Below are 22,002 nucleotides of genomic sequence, written 5' to 3' on the forward strand. Positions count from 1 at the left end.
GACATAGTGATTGCACACCGCCGAAAATCGCCGGAAAAATCGTTTCTGTGGTCGTCGTTGCTGGTGTCCTGCTGAATTGCGCAGCTGGTTGATGGAGAAGAATCAAACGGACACTTGAATTTGGTGAGAAAGTTCCAATTGTTTCCTTTAACCCTCTAAGACCCAAATGTCCGTATCCGCTCAAAACCATTTTGTACTTCCTTTACTAACCACAAATATTCCACTCATCAAAGTGATACGAATTTGAATACTAAAAAATAAAAATAAAACCACATCACGAAAGAAACATTTCATAAAAATTGCTATGATATTTTAATTAAGCTTCAATTTACTTCGAAATAGTACACATTGATTGACTTCAATGTCAACAAAATGAATTATGAATTATAATTATTTGAATACTAAAACATCAGACAAAAGGCGATCTTGGGAATTAGAAAGTTAATTGTATTATATTTTTGATACCTCATTTGTATTATATTTTTACCTCATATATTGCAAACTAAATACGTACAGGGCATCGTTTGCTACTATTGCCGCGGATATTGTGGGAGTCCCAGGTATCCGGTTCACGCTTTAGTTGGCAGCGGTGGCTCTTCTCGACCTTCTACTCCCTGAGTAGTCAGTACGAATAAGGGCGTCCTTGTGATGTTTTGCTGTACCTGTTATGGGTTAGCTAGTGCATCCCCATCCCCTAAACTCCATGAAGACACCCTTCTTGCTTCAGCAGTGATTCCTTTTTACAGCACTAGTCTTCATAACGAAAAGGGCACCATTACGGAGCATGAGATGTGATCAAATTATTCGTAGTACTACTTGATCAACACCCCCAGCTGGGTGAGGGATAGAGGATGACATACACACACACATTTGTATTTGATTTAGATCGGATTTGAAATGGCTTAGGATTTGTTTTGGATTGGGTTCGGGGTTTACATTTGGATTGTATAGGACTTCTTTCTACTTGCCCAAATATCGTATAACAAAAAAAAAGGCCGTTGACCTCGTCAGGTTTGTTGTTCTTTAATCATCCAATCATTAGTTAGATCTTAATTCAAAATATGGAATAGATTTGTGGGATAAAATAGTAACAAAATTATGAATTAAGATTTGTCTTTCGCGACCCACCACTGAACAGCCCACGACCCCCCTGGGGGTCGCGACCCACAGTTTGGGAACCTCTGGACTAGATCATTGCACCGTTGTAACGCTCGCCATCAGCTGTTGCGCTTTGCTCACTGATGTCGATAATAATCTTTATAGATGGATACGGGGATCATAGAGGAAATATCAAGCTATATAGAAATTCAAACGATGCAGTGAGGCTGTGTTCAAGGTGTGGAAAATTTGCTACAGTTTCAGAAAATCTGGGTAAACAAGAGCAGAATGGGGTCGAAGTCTGATCAGTGGGTAGCCGCATTGATCGCGCGGCGTAACAAACCGTTGTGAAAGTCATCAGGTTGAAAACACAGATCTCGAACACCTTCCGACGCAAAAGCCTAGATAGAGGTAGAAAAATTGCGATCACACGACGGGGATTGCTGTATTGAAATGTTGAGGATGAGCGGTTCCGCATTTTTCCGGCTTGCGAAAAAAATGAATTTTGGGCACGCTTATGGGACGTTGCATCTGAAATTGTACCACATTGTACGTTGAGCTTGAGCTTCGGTCGGACTCGGTGCCTAAATTCAAACAAACTTGATCTGAACGGATTTTATATTTTCTCCGTACTGTTTTGGCCAACTTTGATGCTACACGTGACTTTTAATAGAAATGCGTCAAATAGGGTAAATCGAGGTATTCTCGGCAGGAGTTCTATCCCTGGCACAGGTTCGAACATTATTTTCCCAAATTTAACCGTTAGCCTGTGCGAAATGAAATGATGCAGTCGGCTGAAACTAAAACACACCTAGTCTAATGCCAGTGGGTTTACATTTTGTGACGCTTTTCGTTTATTATATTCTTCTGCGTGTTTTCATCAGGTGATATCTGTGATGTTTTCTGGGAAGCACCATCCATTTCGAAGGGACATGTGACGACATATAATTTTTTGGCACATTTCATACATAACGAATATAGAAAGGTAATCATCCCAAATTTTCCTTTCGTTGTACCCAACCAGGAATATAAACAACCAACGACCTAAGACGTGTTGGTACAGGTGAATTTCGGACAGATCTTCATCAATATTCTCACATTTGAACCTGTGCTGAAAGTAGCCAGTCGCAGTTCCGCGAAATTTACGACGCTACGCAAACTACTAAGCTTAGTGCGACGACAGACTACGCCGCGAGACAAGAAAGAAAAAGCGCCAATACTATCGAGCGCAGTGAGGGAAAACGCGGAAAATAGCGTCCCATGGCTGTCTGCTCGATGCGAATGTTTTTTGTTTTATTTACTTTGGCAACGCCGAACTGGGGCTTATTAATTTACGTATTTTCCTTTCTACTCTTTATGGGACTGCTCGATATACTGTACTGATGCTTATGGTGTTGGGGTAGGGATTTTCCGTCTTTTCTTTGCGAATGAGTCCAAACCGGAGATGGGATGGCACAAGGATCCAACCCAAACGCAGTCAACATCGATCCTCCGAAGAGGAAAGCAGTTGAAGTAGCAACTACCTTAAATTTAAACTATTCATTTGTCCATTACGAGTGATACAGAGAAAGACATTTACGGGTGGATAGATTTCCACAGCGGAAACAGTGCGGAGCAAGAAGTGGAAGCAAGATAATTGCACTGCGGAATAGCATTTTCTGAAAGTGTGGGACTCTTTGTTCTAAACTATCAAGCGTGCATTTAGAAAAGTGATTTTTGTGTGATTATATTGTCCAATAAGTCGTAAATTAGCTGTGCTATTGTGACTTGAAATCTGTGGAAACAAACTGTGATACAAACGGAGTTGGACTGTTTGCAACTTTCCGCTGGAGAAAAAGTTTCAGTAAGTGAATTTATTTTCAATAATCATAGTCAAATAACTGCCGTGACGTATGTATTAAAACATGTAAATCAAAATAAATATCGACTAGTTCTTAGGTTGACTAACGCTACATAAAAAGACAAAACCAATCGTCCTGTTACGATGGAAATTATGAAATATAAAACCTGTCTAGCTGTTATGTCGTTGAAAAGTCAATACAAACAATTGCGTTTTGGAAATACGACTTTTCCAAATTTCAAAAGAAAAGAAAACCCCACCCAAAATAGATTGATATGTACCTATCTATTGGAAATGTTTCTAAAATATATGTTTATTATTCCTGTTCGGGTGTGCATGTGTTACTTTTGGGCATGGCAATTTTATCTATACTTTCGCAAACATACTTTTATCAGATAGTGCCTTTAAACCCGTTTCTCGTGCGTTACAAAATATGAAACCCATATTAATCCACCTAGTGGCGATGGTGCGTTTCTCGTGAAGATGTAGAGAGTCGACTGTAGTTCGTAAGATCTATAGTGAACCATAAATCCATCTAGAGTGCGGCGTCGTAAAAACAATGACAGATCGGATAAAATTAAGCTCTGGACTATTGTTTGCTATTTTGGAGGAATGGTACAATCTCAAAGAACCTCACAAGAATGGAGACTTTAAATTATGCCCAAGCCCAACGTACATTATGCCTAACAAAACAGTCTTAACATACTTAACATACTATGCTATATGAGATTGTACAAATCGTGGGTGGTTATACAATGCTCAGTTGAGCAATCTATTGTATATTGTGGCAAATTATTACTCGGGATTGGTACCTTTTTATATACAGTAGCAGCTGTATACCTGACCTCGTTCATCCAAACACGGAATGAAGGGAAGGAATGTTAGTTCAACATCTACTAGTGAAGATGCAGGGAACCCATATAGATAGACTAATAAATGTCTCGGGCAAATTTGTGTTAGTGTCAATAATTTAGAACGTTTGTCAATAGTTATGCTATGTATGCTGAAAAAATATTAAAATATATTCATTAAATTACTTACGAACCGTCCAAAGCAGAACAAAGAAACCTCAGATCTAACAAATGTTCCGCATCGTTCAATCGCACAGTTATACTAACGCGAACGGTGCGCTTTTCTTGCGCATGCTGTTGATCGTTTTGTAGAATTTCCATGCGTCGTTGCTGGCAAAGCTTTCCTCTGCCTACGCGAGTATACTTTTTTGACATCCCAGCCAACACAAGATCGTATATAATGCAGCATAAGATGCTAAAATTAAGGTGATTTACTTACATATTGTATGGAAAAGCACCTGTATGGCATTCACTTTAGTATTATGATTCCAGTTGAAAATCGAATTTCGAAGTTACGAAAATCGATTTTATTCGCGTTTAACTTATAGCGCATCATTGCGCAACTGGTGTTCACAACCAGATGCGCTATACAGCGTACCAGATGCACAGTAATGAACTTGCGACTAATAGGAGAAAAATTGATTGTCGTGATATCAAAAATTCGGTTTTGAGCTGCACATATAATATCTTAAGTGATATCATATGCGATCTTGTGTTGGTTGGGATGTCGAAAAAGTACTCTCGGAGACAGAGGCAGCAGTGGAGCCACCAACGCTAGACGAAGTGAGAAAGGCTGTTCGAGGGCTATAGAACAATAAGGCCACGGGAAAGGACGGAATCCTGTACGAGCTTCTAAGAATTGGGAGTGACCGGCTGAATGAAAAAAAAAAATCCACCAAGTGAATGCAATGATTTGGAAGGGATAAGAATAATGCCTTCGAGCAACAACAATTCAACTTGCGGACTCATCATCTGTTTGTAGATTTCAAGGCGGCGTACGACTTAGTGAAACGGAACGAACTGTGGCATATAATGCTAGAACGTAGCTTTCCGGCAAAGCTTATTAGGCTGATTTGGGCGACGCTGGATGGATCCAAATCGAGCGTCAGAATATCTGGTACGACATCCGATTCGTTCGAAACGATAGATGGATTGGAGCGTGCTCTCTAATCTCCTATCCAGCTTTCCACGCTCGGTAATGGCGGCTTGTTGGTGCGTAAAAATCAATCGTTCACTGTACTGTTTGACACTAGCTGGAGGAAAGCCCACTGGCGTTCCTGGGTGAGGGGAAAAAGGCCTTTTCGCCTGTGAGTTTTCCTCCAGCTAGTGTCAAACAGTACAGTGACCGATTGATTTTTACACATCGACAAGCCGCCATTACCGAGCGTGGAAAGCTGGATTCAACATAGTTCTGGAAGGTGTAATTCGAATATCTGGTGTGAAAATAAAACATCAGATCGCAAAGCATCGGAAGAGTATTTCATGTCTTTTAGACGGGCGACTGGAAAATAGGACTGATCATAAACCCTGTGGATACTAACCCGGGCGGAAGCCATGAACAGAATAACAAAACATGATATGGACTTGATCTCCTCATGATATTTTAGTGCAAAATATTGATATTGTCGCCTGATCTTTTATCTCTTATATCAATCATGTTCATATCTCATTTTGCTATCTTATCAATATTTGATATCATTGAGCTATTTTCCTCTACTCGGGAAGTACCTGGTGGCTGACAGAGAACCAGGCTTCCAAACGGTGTTGGTCTCAAGGTGGAAATGGTTACATGTGATAATGACGTTAACCGCAAAGCGCAAGGTGGAAAGATGTGTTGTGGCTGCAAGTAAGGACTTTCTGCAGTTTGCGTAGCCAGCTAAAGCTCACAGCTTACAGACACGGACAAAACCAGCTCTATACACATCGTCGATTCGTTCAGTCGGCCTGTGCGGCCATGAAGTATGAACGTTAATACATGCAGACTATCGAGTTTTCGGAGTGCTTAAGTGGAAAGTACTACGCTCAATACTTGATGGCGTGGTGGAAAATGGCATGAATAACGAGTTGTACAAAGTGTACAAAAATGCAGACATAGGCAGGTTGATAAAACACGGCAGATAACAGTTTAATATATCCCAAATAACAATCAAAGTTATAACTATTAGAGTTTTATGGCGTACTTCATAGACTAATCTCTAAACCTCCCATGCAGACTTCACAGTTCTTACATGTTCTGTAGACCGCTATACAACCATGTCACGGCCAGTTGGCCCAGTTTTAGGCAATCAAAAAAATCTGATGTGCGTTCCAGTTCCGGACCAACGATGTTATAATACACTTCAAGTCTCACATAAAACATGCTGCATAAAACCTCCTCCAGACTTGGTGGTTTTGAGCTATCAACGCTCATATTGATTATTTTTTTTATTTTTTTTATACTGGTAAACAATGTTTTTCTTCATGCAATTGCATGGATTTTTTTTTGTAAAATATCGTTTATTTATCAATAGTATAATTATATTAATAGTATTACATTTATATTTACAAATTTTCTAAATAAAATTTTACAGCATTTGGATCGATAGTATTATTAACAGAATTAATATACTTGATGTAGTTTATAAACAATTTCATTGTTTTCATCTTCTTCTGAGGGCGAAGTGTGCCATGGCTGGAGATGGACGTGTTTTTCGATCCGTCATATTTTTTCTGATTTTTACAACCTAGATTCTCACCTATGGTTTTCAAAATTTTACCGCTAATGCTTTCAAAGTTTGAAGAAAAATTTGTTCTTTTACCGATTCTTGCTAAAATCAGTCTTGCTCTCAAATCAAACCGAACATCTACCGGAGTTCTCCTGACGCAACAGCAGATATCCATCCGAAAGTGGAACAGTACGAACACGATCTTTGTTGAAGCTACTCCCGCGTACAATTCATTTTCTCGCTACATGGAATGGAAGCCCAACTAAACTTTTCGGTGATTATTCGTCAAGTACTGATGCAGCTCCCTGGTGCTGAGGCAGATCAAACAAGCTCCATCACACGCGCCAGCAGTTCTTAGCTATTACCAAGTTTCGCCTGGCGCCTGACCTGTTTCTGAGTGCAATCACCATTTACTAAACATGGAGCCAGCTGCTTATGTCAGAGACATAATCCAGAGAAAGTTCTGAAAGCTGTTGAAGTACATATCAAGCGGTTCTGAAGCGTTTTGCGAAGATGACTTCCCAGTATCTAAGGTGATAAACAAACTTCCTTAGTCGATTGATATCCATCCGTCAAACAAGGACCATCCAACTTGCCATCCAACGGATCTTTGGTGAGCCCTTTCTGATTTATTTTATTATTGTTCGTTTTATATTCCTGGACAAATGTATGGTACGAAGTAACTTGTACCTATTGAGGGCTTTTATCCTGAGTTTAAAAAAGATAATTAGATATTTTTAGTATATCCAATTGAGCAATAGGAAAAAGCACTGATAAATTTTATGTAGGCTCAGATTGTTTGGCCTCATGTGTTTATTGTAGGGAGTGATTAATAGGTTAAATCGTGAATTTTATGATTTGAATAATTTAAGTTTGTGATTTTGGGTTCATATTTTTATATACTCAAAGTGGTTCCAGAGTAGCGGAACTGATTTAGAATTCGAATACTTTTCTATATTGCAAGTCTATTAGTTATCTTAATTTTCTTCACCTCATGTTAATTTATAATCACGGATGTCAGGGTTATAATCATGCTAATATAAGGCCACAGGTCGGAAAGATATTGGTAAAAAATTGATCTGAACGTGATCTTGCCTACCGAGTAAGAAATGGATAATTCCGTCTTGTGTTTAAGTTTTTAATATCATATTGACATTCAATTTAAGCCATCGATATTGTTAAAAAAATTATATAAAAGCGAAGCTATCAGCGAATCACTTAGTCTATAATAACTATAATCAAGAACCTGTTCTACAGAGACGAGTCTGTCGAAGGCTGCAAGTGTCTTTAATAAAGACAACAACAATAATACTAATAAACCTCTAAAAATCAGATGATAATATGCTAAAACTGTTGTACATAAAAATATTCATACAAGTTAATAAAATAGAAGTTGCATAGGTCACATCACTTTCCATTGCGAATCGCGATCTATGTAACTGAATAAATCGTAAAGAGTGCAAGTGTGTTCGTATTTTGTGCTGGACGCAGTACGGTCGCGCGGTTATCAAATTATCTGATTCTGCTGTGTGGGTGAGTAAATTGGAAAGTGAAACAATCAGTTCAGTTCAGATTTGTTCGTGTTTTCTATTGGACGTAGAAAGATTGAGATCGCATCCAGACGTGTTTTCTTCAGTAATCAGAACGATCGGCCGGTCATCGAAATTTTGTTCTGCTTTGTGCGGCAAGCAGAACGATCGGCCGGTAACCGAGATTTTGTTCTGTTTCATGCGTGTATGTAATTTAATTAGAAAGTAAAAGTTTAAATCGTGTCTAGACATGTTTTCTTCAGTAAGCAGAACGATCGGCCGGTCATCATAGTTTTATTCTGCTTTATACGGTAAGCAGAAAGATCAGCCGATCACCGAAATTTTGTTCTGCTTTGTGCGGCCTTTAAATAAAAAAAAGTATTGTTTTCATCGATCAAACTACACGCTATACGCGGCATATCGTTTACCAAAACGAACCCGGCTATACACTCTCCCCCATATATCCAACATCACAGTGATATCTCGTGGATGTGCAGATGGCTCGTCGAATTCTATCAAAGCGAGTATCACGTCAACAATGTGCTACCTATTCCCTAATTGACCTGCATTCGGAAGCGGCCGGCGCTGAAGATGATGTTAGTCCCAAACTTCATCTGTTGGTTCTCTGTGTAATTACAGCTGACCTGGCAATAACGGAGTAGCAACCGTGGGCGGTCAATCATGCTCATGCTCATGCTCAATTTCATTGTTTTCATCTTCTTCTCTCTTGTGGTATTTACTTTTGTGAATAACAAATCAGAGAAACTAAAATTTCGACCAGTCAAAGTTTTACTAATTAGCACTCTCCAAGCCCCTGCCCTAGTAGCACAGTTTGGATCGATTTGGTTGCAGCAACTCCAATGTGACTGGATTTGGTCGCATATGAGTCACAGTGACTGATATGTGACAAGTGTGCTACTCGGGTGATACTCGTATACATTTAGAGAAGCGATGCTCTAAGTCTTCATCGACAGAACCACAGTTGAGACATATTGCTGCATCTGCTAACTGCATGGTGTACATCAATGCACGGTGCACTACTTTTTGATTAATTAGCATGTAATAAAGATGTCTCTCTCTATATATCTGATTTTTGGCGATCTATTTGTGCTCAAAGGTATGCCATGATGTTTTTCTCTGATAAAACCATGAAAAATAATAGTTTGAATCAATGCGCTTAGTTTATTAACATAATTTAGTATTTTAACATGTTTAACGACAAATAACGTGTTGAACTACTTCTGAAGCAATTTTAGCTTTGATTACTTTAATAATGCATTGGTATATAAGTGTTATCAGGGTGATAGACTTCACCCACTGAATAGTAAAAAAAGTATATGTAAAACATTTCAATTAGGAAAATCATTATTTTTTGTAATCAGCGTCATTTTTTTTGGAATAAAACTTGAAATGGATAAAATATGTCCCTATAAAACCGTTACTCCTGACCTGGCCATATCATAGCATTTCGAACAGCTAGAAGTTTTATCTTGGCTTTCTACAAACCATTTTATGACTAGCAAGCTTTATGTTGGTCTAAACTCAAAGCTTGATGTTTTTCATTGCAAAAAATGACAAACATTTTCTTCCCTTTGGAATAGGATGCGAGTACTTCCAGAACTGCCGTAATCTGACAAAGTGACGTATGCGCCAAATAACAACATGCATGTTTTCTATTTTTCTGTTAAAGAGCTCGATGAGTACACAGAAAAAAATCCATGGTAACGGTTACTATTTTGTAGACTACGCCATGTTTTTAAAACAACCACAAATTTTCAGTTAAATTAACCACGCATTCAGACAAATTCACCACTGATTCAGTTCCTGCAACAACATTCCACCAGGACCACAGTTGATTTTTACTGCGCGCATGGTAAAATCAAACGGGTTTGTTGTCTGCTGAAAATCGTCAGTGCGTATTCTTAAATTAACCCTCGGAATGGTAGTTTCGACCGCAACATTTTTTTGCGTGTACTACTCGTTAACACCATTTTTGGAAAATGGCGTATACGTCACTTGATGTCAAAAATGATTTTATTTGCTGATTTTCAGCAACTTTGACAAATATCTCAGCGAAAAACATGTTTGCTGAAGCTCGGCTGTGCGAATCTCGGTAAAAGTTGAACAAATTGTTGAGATACCGGTAAAAAAATTAAGTGTGTATGCAGGTCTTTTTCAGAAGTAAAGGTTATATGTGGGTTTTAACAATACTCTACAAAGCTTGACAGCTTATGTACAGGGGTTAGACAAAAAGGTTGAGATAGGCAAAATTTTGTTAAAATTCGAATCATCATAACTTTGCGTAGAAAAATCCGATTTTGATAAAACCGGGACCATCGGACGCGGAAACTCTTCTAGTATATTGTCCCCGTGCAGAACCTCAGATAGTCCCTTGGCCACCGAAGATGTTCCAGATTTCCCGAAGGTATGTTCAAAATGCACTTTTTGTACTGCTTGTCATTTTATGTGACGTTTACTCTCATCATGTTTTATTTTTTCTCCATAAACTAGAACTAATATGCCGACCAATGCTGGCTGTAGATCGAGAATCCATAAAAACTACGCTGAGATATGACCACTTCCGTAAAAACGGTTCCGGGAATATGATGAAATGATAACAAATCGGAATAATGCAAATATGGGTATTTATTTTCATGGCTTTGCGAGACGATGATTACAGAAACATTCCCAGGGTGATAGTATCCACTGCCACCCTTATAAAACATGCATATATGGGTGTCCAAATTCATCTTTTTCCAAGACGATAAATATAAAAACTATATTAAAGATACATTTTGAAGACCGTCAAACTCACTGGCCAATTTGTAACAGGTTCCGGGTGTTCTGCAAAAGTGACATTTGTTCAGGGTGTATGGCCAATTCCGTACCGTTTTCACGGAAATGGCCATATCTCTGTGTATACCTGACGGATTTTCGATCTGCAGCCAGCATTGATCAGCATATTAGTTCTAGTTTCTGGGGAAAGCATAAAACATGATGAAAGTAAACGTCAAATAAAATGACAAGCAGAAGAAAAAATGCATTTTTGACATGGCCTCAGAAAACCCGGAATATCACCGGTGGCCAAGAACCAATATGAGGTTTTGACAGGAGGACAATCTGCGTCCAATGGTCTCAATTTTATCGAAATCGGATTATTCTACGTAAAGTTATGCTGATTTGAACTTCGACAACATTTTGCATATCTCAACCTTTTTGTCTAACCCCTGTAAGTCTTGTCCAAAACCAACATTCGCTGGTTTTATGCTAGTTCATTTTATGGTTCTACAGAGGAATATTAGAGCATTACCCAAGTAACAATTTCCATGCTTCTTGGATTTATTTAATTGTTTTATTGTCGATCTTATTGCCATCAATAAACCTCTCATAAACATGCTGAAAAAGATTTGAACGTCAACCGCCTATTGACCTTATGAGCGGATCTACCAAAAACCAAAGTTTTTGGTCGTAATGTGGTCGAATGAGTAACCTTAATAAGAATATTTGCATTGCAAACAGTTTATAAAGGTGTTTAATGCAACATTTTTCTACTCGAAATTTATGATGTCCATATTGAAAATGGAGAAGCATTTTCAAGTCAATGAAATTTATCATTGACATTCATGATTATACAATATTTTCACCGCGTAAAACAATTTTTGCCTTTCTCGTATACCAGGTATACGTAAAGACTATATGTTCGCTCCAAAAATGAACTTTTTATAGGAGGCCCGGAGACCCATAGTGTTATATACCAATCAACTCAGCTCGACGAATTGAGGTGATGTCTGTGTGTGTGTGCGCACCAAAAGAGCAAAAAGTTTAGCTCACTTTTTTGCACTTACCCTCAACCAATTTACTCGCAACAGGTTGCATTCGACGCAGTATACTGCCCCATTATTTCCTATTGAAAATTGGACGGATCGGACAATGGGCTTGGTAGTTATGGCCAAAATACTTTTTCTCAAAAAAAAGCGCGTAAAAAAATCTAGCTTACTTTTAATGCACTTACCCTAAACCGATTTCCTCGCAACAGGTTGCAATCGACGCAGAATCTTGTCTAATTATTTCCTATTGAAAATTGACCGGATCGGACGATGGACTCAGAAATAATGCATAAAATCTCGCCCAAAATACTATTTTTTTTACCGCACGAGGAAGGCATCATCACCGCTAGGTGGATTAATCTGGGTTTTTGGTCATCGATTTGCATTAAAAATATGTTAGGGAGAAATATCAATATATTCAAGGGAGATTAGGGATATTGCTGTTACAATTATTTTAATTTAATTCCCAAAACTACATTATTTTGAGAGCGCGTGGTGTTCAATCTTATTTTTGCCTTTCTCGTACAACAAAGTCGTACCGAAAGGCTATCATTTCACTCCAAAATCGAACTTTTTATAGAAGTCTCGGAGACCCATGATGTTATATACCAATCGACGCAGCTCGTCGAACTGAACAAATGTCTGTCAGTCCGTGTGTATGTGCGTGTGTGTGCACACGAAATCCGAAAAACATTAGCCACTTTTTTATATAGTAATTCTTAACCGATTTTCTCGCAACAAGTTGCATTCGACAGGGGACAAAGCCTTGTTAATCACTATTGAATTTAATAACGATCGACCATTGCGTTTGATAGTTATTAAGAAAATGGAATTGAACTATATAAGCGCCATATAAGGTTGGTGTCTTGGCTAAATGCGAGAAAGGCAGTATCACCACTCGGTGAATTAAGTTGGGTTTTTTCCTAGCATTCACCGTGAAATTGAGCGCGCACCTTATTTTGATGGGAGCACATGGTAAAACAATTCTAAAAAATATTATTTAGTAGTCATCGTCATAATTATTTTCATGTTGATTATGTTGTTATTATTTTTCTGCAAAGTTTTCTTTTTTTTCAAGCAAACGTTTTTGACAGCTTCCGCAGTCAATTTCCCTTTTTTGCAAATGATTTATAAATGATTTCTAAATACTCTTATAACAGGTTTATGGTGGTTATCTAAAGAGGGTCACTTGGCCATATCTTACACTTATAGTGGTCATCAGAAGGTTGTCGTGTAATATTTGGTTTTATTGTTAGATCTTATAATAAATTGATCTTGAAAATCATCACTAGAGCGGAATAAAACTTGGAATGTTACTCGAAACCGAGGTTCTATATTGGAGGTCAAAATACGGTTCTCTAGTACTCTTGCGGATCTAATTTAATGACAACTGTATAAAACCAAAATAGAACCTTAAGCTTTTGGGCATGATATTATAAAAACTCTGTTAAGAAAATTATTTTGAGCTTTTTAGTGGAATGTCTTCACTTGTCATACGACGAGTTTGTACAATCCCATTGAATTCCACCACTTAATTGTATTTTGACAGATACGTATTTCGACCTCAACAGTAAGGCCGTCTTCAGTGTAAAGTAAGTTAAGTAGTAAAGTAGTAAAGAGACTATAAAGGTGTTCGGCCGTACGACACACTATTTTTTGTACACACATACACGCTCACATGCACACATATAGCCTAAAGAGATTTTTGGATTTGGGCAAAGCTTCTTAGTTGTCGACCAAGTGTGACTAAGAAGGACGGCAGGGCTGTATGACCCAAGTATACCAAAATAAACTATTTTTTCATGCGATGTGAAAATGGGATTTTAGGGGAACAAATCAATACTTCCAATACGAAACTGGGACCAGTCTGGGTGCTGTTATGGCGAATCCGCACCAGCGGGAGCGCAGAATGTTGGCTTAGTTGAGTCAAGTACGAGACACTGAAGACGGTCTTACTGTTAAGGTCGAAATACGTATCTGTCAAGATACAATTAAGTGGTGGAATTCAATGGGGTTGTACAAACTCGTCTTATGACAAATAAAAACTCTGTAAAACTAACATACACGGTTAGAAAAAAGTACTTAATATTAGGTACTTTTCACTCAAATCGGGGGTTTAGTGTTGGAACCCAAAATTAAGTAGTTTTCTATTGAATTTAGGTAAAAACCAAAAGTTAAATTTTACTCAACTTTTGGATTCTCACACTTTACTGCCCTTGTTGAGTGGTCTTGCTCTTCATTTTATGACAACAAAGGGAAGATGGAGGGAGATGCAAGAGAAAAAAAAGTACCTAAAATTAGGTACTTTTTTCTAACCGTGTAAGTCTTCGAAGCAATACAATTGTAACTTGGGGTCAAATATTAAATATCAGAAACAATCAATCGTCAACATAGGGGGAATGACGGCTTTGGCAGGTTTTGTTCTATTATTGGCAGGGGTTTTTTTATGACTGACTATGCTCAAATTTGGTCTAAACATTCTTTGCATATCAAAGATATTGAGGCCAAGTTTCATAAAATTTGGTCGACAAAAACCCCTCGAACTATAATAGAACAAAACCTTCCAAAGCCGTCTTTTCCCCTATTTACAAGTCCTGATTTGAATCTTGACAGATAAAAACCTCGGATGGAGATAAACCTAAACAAACACCTGTATTGGTTTTTGAGTAGTAGCACTTCAAAAGTGTTATTCTCGATACAGTCCATATACAAACATTTAAACATACAATTGTATATGTACTAGTCTACGTCGGTTGGCGAAATTAAATTCAAAATTTAATTCAATCTATCGCGTCATTGTATGCCGAGTGAGGCAATGTGGCACGATAACATGCAATCTGATTGTTTATTGGCATGAACGATCATATGAAGTAACTTAGACTGTACCCTTTTAGTGCAGATTTAACATATTAAATCTAATTTTTGTCATTGCAAAAAATAGTGCGTGCAACTCGTTGCAAAATTCAAAGTTTTCAGCACTTGTAGCATATTTTCGTACATCTCGTGCTGAAAAAATAATCTTTTTGCAACTAGTTGCACAAACGAGTATTGCAATATTGTCTTATTATGTTCACTGAAATCCAGGAAATATTTACCTAATATTATTTTTCTAATATTTATGAAACCTTTAAATCAAAATTGAATCCTATGAAATGTATAATATGAGAAAAATCGAAACGACCGTTTCAAAGTGAGCGCTCGAAATAGGAAGTCTAACTGTACACACTTCCTTTTCCTCTAATGATATTGTTTACCACATTTACATATAATATCAAGTAATACGTAGTTGAATCCAGATAGTTGAAAGCCGCTTTATTCATAAAAGATCAGAAAGCGTGATATCATTTCTTTGTGTAGGTCATATTATTGGTAAACAAATAATGGTGTATTAGATTTGATCTTCCGTGCCATTTATCACGAGTCTTTCGTCTAATAAATAGATAGTAATAGATGAAGGAATTTTCTCGTGGCATTCTTTCTCATATTATGAAAACGTATTTAAAAGGATGGATTTATTTTCTCTCAAAATCTCAATGGTTCAGTATCAAAGGGTTGCTTCTTTCCGATATTGCAATATCGATATCAGAGTCTCTAAAGCTTTCTTGTTTTTTTTAACCTTTTTTTGAGACATTCTTGTTCATACAGGGAAGAATTTTCCCAGGAAATTCGTTAGCCGAATCACGTGGTTTCCATTTGATCAAAAAGCTAATGTTAATGAAAAATACAAAGTATGTATTGCTTAAATACTTTGTAATTTTACATTAACATTAGCTTTTTGATCGAATGGAAACCACGTGGTTCAGCTGCAATGCATATATTGTAACAACTACACACTCCCACAAGCATAGCACAGAATGGAAGCGGATGGTATCTTATCTCATACTAACTTAGCTGCCAAGGCAGCTGTCAATAAATCAACTGCAACAAGTAAAATTTCACGAAAATGATCAGAGCAGGTAATACTTTCCACCATATTGTCTAACACCGTCTCAGTTTTGGTGTCTAATTTTAGCTGTAGTCCATTCACTTATTGACCTTAATTGTGGGACTTGCATACGCTTCCTTCATCCAGTGCTAAAACAGTTTTTGGAAACACAAATAAAGGAAATAAATAACAAAAACAATGACCGTGTTTCTTGAAGTGCGATGTCCTGCACGAACATAATTTCGGTGAACTAATTGGGAATATTGCGTTTCGGGCATGTGTAATTAGTATCACCGTATCGTCATGTGTGCGCTTGCTTGCCATCATCATCATGTGACCCCGATTTATAAAGCAAAAATGTTTACCAACTTTGTCGACTTTATTACGCCCAATTGTCACAACTAATACGTTGTATTGCACTCATGAACTGTACATTCAAAAACATTTTTGATTATTCACAATCGTAATTCCGTCGTTCGATTCGCTGTTTGGATAACAATATTGCGAAGTTGATTGCGAACTGCGCACCGGTATTCTCGGAATACCTCTTTACGCAAATGGGGAGCTTTGGAAAAATTGGCAACCAATTTTTCTAGGAAATGGGAAAGTTGTTACATATTTGCTGACGACAAGCTGTCTGTCTTAGTCGTTGATTGTGCAGTGCTTAAAATATGCTTTGATGTTTTTTTTCGTTTACTAGTATTACGCTCTGCCACTGGGTAATGGCCGACACACATCTCCGTGTGCATTAAGTATTTACTCTTCAGTATCGAATCTCGAAGAAATACTCATGTTTTGAAGTGTTTTAACAACCCCAGATAAAAGTTTTGAATGATTTTAAATATGGAAGATCAGTTTGAGATCCTGTTGAATGAAGTTGAAATTTCTTTTTATACCTAGTGAGTCTTTGGAATGTGAGTAATGTTAAAAACATGAATAAAAAATTTGAGCAATTCTCGCTTAACTTTTCAAAAGGACCTAAGTAACATTTTTTTCATGAATTAATTTGAATACTGCAATCAATAGCTTTCATGTTGTTCTGTTGATTGCGCTATTCAAATTAATTCGTGAAAAAAATGTTACTTAGGTCCTTTTGAAAAGTTAAGCGAGAATTATTCAACACAAAAATCCGATCCTAGTTCGGACAAAGAATTGATCGCATTGCTCTACGCCTTTGCTTTCTAGGCTTTCTGGTTGTACTGTCGGATGTGTTTATTTAATAAAACTATGTTTTATGCAGTGATATGCTGATTATAGTCATTGATTTTTGTATCATGGCACAATAATATTTTAGGTATTGTATACGTTGTAACAAGTTCTGTACAAAACGTGTTTGTACATACATAAATCACTGCATGAGAAACGAATTTGTTTGCCAACAAAGGAATTATTGCTTGTAGAGAAAATGACGCGTTCGCAGTTGTGGGTAAACGACTTTTGCCGGCCGATTAAATTTAGAACCGCTACATAAGTAACGTAACACATATGACGATGGTGAACAGTAAGGGATGAGGAAACCCAGTTCTATCTTTTGCGCGAAATTAAATACAAACATACAAAACGGTCAGATGTTTGCAATCCGCAGGGGAAGAGGCTCCATTACGCCCCTCGGAAGTAAAACGTGATTTTATGTAACAAAACTAGCTACGCATTAATGCAGGATGATTATAAAATGAATAATTAACAAATGAATAATCAACAAAATTCAATTCATTTGGATGAAACATTTCAATGCAGGTTAATAACCCGATGATAATCTATAATGTACCACGCGCCTCCGCGTACTGCCAATATAATACCGAATAGAGAAAAGCGAATAAGTAGGGGAACTATTCCGTTTTCCATCTCACTGAACATATACTCATCATAAAGTGCCGAGCCGTTCCCCTACGTTGGTTCCAAATATATTACTCTTTTACAATATCAAAATTGACATTGGGATGTTGGGACTTCTTTCAATTCTGAAATTGTGTTTTCCTGTTCTGTTTGTAAAGTGCCGCAAGAGAAAGAATATTCATGATTGAAAGATGATAGATGCACTTGAATAGCAGCGTATTATTGTTAAGGTTTGTTGGACTATTAGAACAGGCTTTGCTAGAACATAATTTATATTCAAGTTATTGTCTTTTCTAATATATCAAAACAATAATCAGCTAAACATAAAGGATTTTTTAGAAAAATAAAAATTAAATGGGATGGAAGAAAAATAATCATGAGACCAGAGTCCGCGTCCCATATACAATTATGTAAATATCATTTGTACAAGTATTTCTTACAAGTCAAACAATTTTCAGTTAGTTTTATGTGAAACAAACTGAAAAATACAGACGTATCTATCCAAATATCAACTCATGATAAAAAAAAACCTAATTAATAACTTACAACCAACGCCCCTATGGGTTTTGTGAAACCTAACATAGAGGAGTTCGTTGGTCAAGAAAGATGTATAGAATTATAAGAACGACGAGCTTGAAATTAAACCAAGACCTTCTAAGTCCCGAGGTCAAAAGCAATTAAAAAGTCACCCTGAAAACTAAAAAGCAAATGAATACAAAAAATGCAAAGGTGTGGCCCTATCCTTCAGAAGATTCAGTGAAAATAATAAAATGTGTCTTTCGTCGTTTATTTTAACAATAGAAAATCCTTATCAAATCCATAAGCCGTGAGATCAATCCTTCACTACTAATTAAAGAATTTTGAGTGAAATACACGAGATCGCGTCCCATTCGGATATCGCATCTCTCGTTGACGACCAAAGCAAAGCCGATTATCTCTTTATTTTTCGTACTCCCACCCAACAGTTGTTGGTGTATGCTCCTTCTGGGAGGGTGCATGCTGATTTTCTCACTTCGTTAACCCAACAATAGTGGATACCATATATCGCCTACGTCCAGTTACAAAGTTCAGTGAATTTCATTAGAACGCAATACGCCAAAAGGAAAATCCTTTGTTTAATCACAAAAAAGCGGTGCACGTGTTTCATTGCCGCGTCGCGGGACGATCGCTGGCACGATCTTCATCTGTTTTCCATCTGCCAGCAGCAGTGCCAGCGCCCGATTAAGTGTGTTTTCCCGTACAAGTTTGTGGAACCAGCCAGCAGCAGTAGCAGCGGTAGTTCATGATGGATGAAAGAGGTCAGTTGAGGAGCGATCATTTGCTTCGCAAATAGACTAATCGATCTTCAAAGGAAAACTTCTTACTTCGCCGCACGAGCTACGTAACAAAGGGGAAAAAGGGTATTAGATAATGTTCTGCGAAATTTTGCCACGTTCGAACGACGTCATGTTGTGCAATTTCGTCGTGAATCGTTGTCTCCGACGGGGACTTTCATTTTCAATCTAAATGAGCGATACAAGAGACGGTATAAAAATATATCCGCCTGTGTTAATGTATTCGAATTTTCACGCAACGCAGGCCCAATGACAGAACACGGGTTGGGAAAACTCATGATGAAACTGTTTTGAATTGTAAGGGTTTGTGTGATCATGAATTATGTTTGGTTTGCATTTAGGAAGCAAAGCGTGATTGATGTTTATTGTACGGAAATATTGTCTCATATTTGACTTACAATACTTATTGTTTGTTGTCTAGACAGCTCGGAACACTTCCGATGCATGATGCTATAATATATCTAATAGCATTCTCCCGGGTTTTTCATCACTTAAAAAATCCTTATTACTAGCATAATGTGCTACGGCAATGAACTTGAGAGCTGAAGTTGCGTAGGATATCAGATTTCTGCTCAGACGTCCAGGAACCAGAATACGAAATGGACTCTCCCTTGAAATAGGAAGGGTGCATTCGTGTCGGAAGCAGTTGCATTTTTTAAATCTTTTTTTGCGTAAATTTTGAAATAGTTTCAGTTTTGCACTTGTCGTAGATTTCTCTAAAGGAGCACCTCGGGAGAGAAGGAGGCTGGAACAGCGATCCTCACGTCCATCCTGGAGACCTTCCTCAAGCAAAATTGAAAATCAATACAGAATAAGTTAACAAGCAATATTTAGAGCTAACCACTTTAAAAGCATTGAGATTAAGATTAATTTGTTTATTTATAATTCATCTGACATTCAAAAGTCTTAATGAATATTATGAATATTGTTTCAAATGAGGTTTTTTTTCAAACGATTCACAAACTGGGATGTGGAAACTGCAAAGCAAAAGCAGCTTCAACCGATGAAAGCAAACGAATCTTTGTGCAATTGGGCAGGTTATAACTAAATGCAGTACGATACAGGACATTAATCGTAGTAGGAGTAATCATCTTCCACGATGGGGAATCCCAATTGGTAGGATTGTAAAACAAGGAGTCGTATAGGATTATCCGGAAATCTGCTTTTCTCCGGAGGTTAGTTGTAGTAGCAAGAAAAGGGATCCAAGGTAGGTATGATTGATAACAGATGGCTCTCTACAAAATACTGTCTCAGAACGTGTACTACGTTCTGAAAACGACTATTTAAAGGAAAACTGCTCGCTAGAAAGAAGACGGAATGATGTATGTGAAGCGTACTGAAGCGATAGCATCCCGAATGCTGGTTGGTTAGCTTCACTGGAGGTCTGGTACTTATTGGAACGACATAGGACATGTTTAGCTGTGTAGAGGATCCCACAGATATAGCAAATTGTGTGGATGGGATTTCCTCCAAAACTATGACAGAGCCGAGTATGCCAAGTCCGCAATCGGGAGGTAGCTTGTTATCAGGTATCAGAACGTCGGCTCCAGGGGCACGTTCACCTCAATTCGGGAGATTTGTGCCATCGCCTTCACAGCCTTTCTCATCACGCACCTGACGGAAAAGGAAGTGAACAAAAAGGAAAGGAATATGGATGGGAGAAAAATGGGAAGTTTGGGAAAGGTACCCTTGAAGAGGGCATACAACGTATACAACACGTACAAAAGCTCATAGCTCCTTACCACAACGGGTTATGAACAACAGAATACTTTGAAGGTTCAGGTTTCTGTAGTCAATTTCACTTAGTAAGTGTTTACCAAATATTTGGAAACGCAGTTGCGCATAAACTGGGCAGTTACATATAAGATGATAAGAAGTTCCATAATCGGATTCACAACCATCACAGACAAAGGATTCAACACGTTGAATATTTGCCATGTGATAGTTGAGTCGGCAGTGACCTGTCAAGGCCTTGACTAAGACACTGCAATTCTGTTTAGACAGATTAGCTAAATAGTTAGCTACTACCGGAGATGGCTCTCGGATATACAATTTTGTTTGTCGACATGAATCCAAACTACTCCAATACTGTTTGTGCTGAGTGGAAGCCCAAGAGCTAATCAAACGCTTCACCCAACACTTAGATATTGGAATAGCTGGCTCAGGACCAAAAACATCTTGTGACGTCCAGTGCGAGCTAACTCATCAGCCAATTCGTTTCCAGCTATGGAAGAATGGCCAGGTACCCATATAAGGTGCAATGTATTAACTGAATTCAGTTCCTCTATTTGAGTTCGACATGCGATTACTAACTTCGACCTTGAGTTGGCCGAAGCGAGGGCTTTGATAGCTGCTTGACTATCTGAACAGAAGTATATTACTTTGCCCATTATGTGTTTCTGCAGTGCGGATTGCACTCCACACATAATGGCAAATATTTCCGCTTGAAAGACAGTGCAGTGTCTACCCAGTGAGTGGGACTGTTCCAATCTTAGCTCACGCGAGTAGACACCTGCACCCGCTCAATGCTGTCCGACATATTTCTCTCCAAATAGCTAGATGTCCACTCCCGCGAGGGGAATTGTGTTGAAAATGTCTTATAAGGAAAACTACTAGCGAGTGTGAGATCACTTGGAGCGAGGACTGTTCTGTCCCAATCAACCATGAGTTGTAACAACGAAGTGTGTGTAGAACTGCGGTTTACAGGATTCTCTTCCATGAAACCGAGAACCCATAATCGGTAAGTACAAGAAAGTGCTTCTTGTTTGAGATGTATGTGTAGTGGGACAACGTCGAGAAGAGCCTCGAGAGCAGCCGTGGGAGTCGAAGAGAACGCACCAGTCATTGCCATTAGGCACATCCCTTGAAGATGACCTAATTTAGACTGAATTGTCCTCACTTCACCCTTTTGCCACCACACAAGACATCCATAAGCCAAAATTGGTCGTACAACTGTTGTGTAAATCCATTTGATATATTTAGGTTTAAGACCCCAAAGGCCATATTGGCGACACCAACTTTCGACTGCCTGAAGAGCATTTTGCATCAGGTCGAATA

The 22,002-nt window shown here is 38.1% G+C and overlaps 1 protein-coding gene across 3 annotated transcripts in view; it reads left to right on the top strand.

The window, feature by feature from the left end:
* The first annotated feature begins 2,582 nt into the window (after positions 1-2,582).
* LOC134204263 (ankyrin repeat, PH and SEC7 domain containing protein secG-like) overlaps positions 2,583-22,002 on the top strand; it is a 29,108-nt gene continuing 9,688 nt past the window's right edge. Inside the window, exon 1 of one of the 3 annotated variants that reach the window (XM_062679089.1) lies at positions 2,583-2,941. Coding sequence is in view for 2 of the 3 variants with exons in the window: in XM_062679087.1 (XP_062535071.1) it covers positions 18,894-18,909 (16 nt within the window). In the remaining variant the exon portion in view is untranslated. Of the gene's footprint in view, positions 2,942-18,566; positions 18,910-22,002 lie in introns of those variants that run through there. The other 2 variants (XM_062679087.1, XM_062679088.1) reach the window with 2 other exon arrangements.

The sequence above is a fragment of the Armigeres subalbatus genome, unplaced genomic scaffold (genome assembly GCF_024139115.2).
Source record: "Armigeres subalbatus isolate Guangzhou_Male unplaced genomic scaffold, GZ_Asu_2 Contig491, whole genome shotgun sequence".
Classification (NCBI taxonomy): domain Eukaryota; kingdom Metazoa; phylum Arthropoda; class Insecta; order Diptera; family Culicidae; genus Armigeres; species Armigeres subalbatus.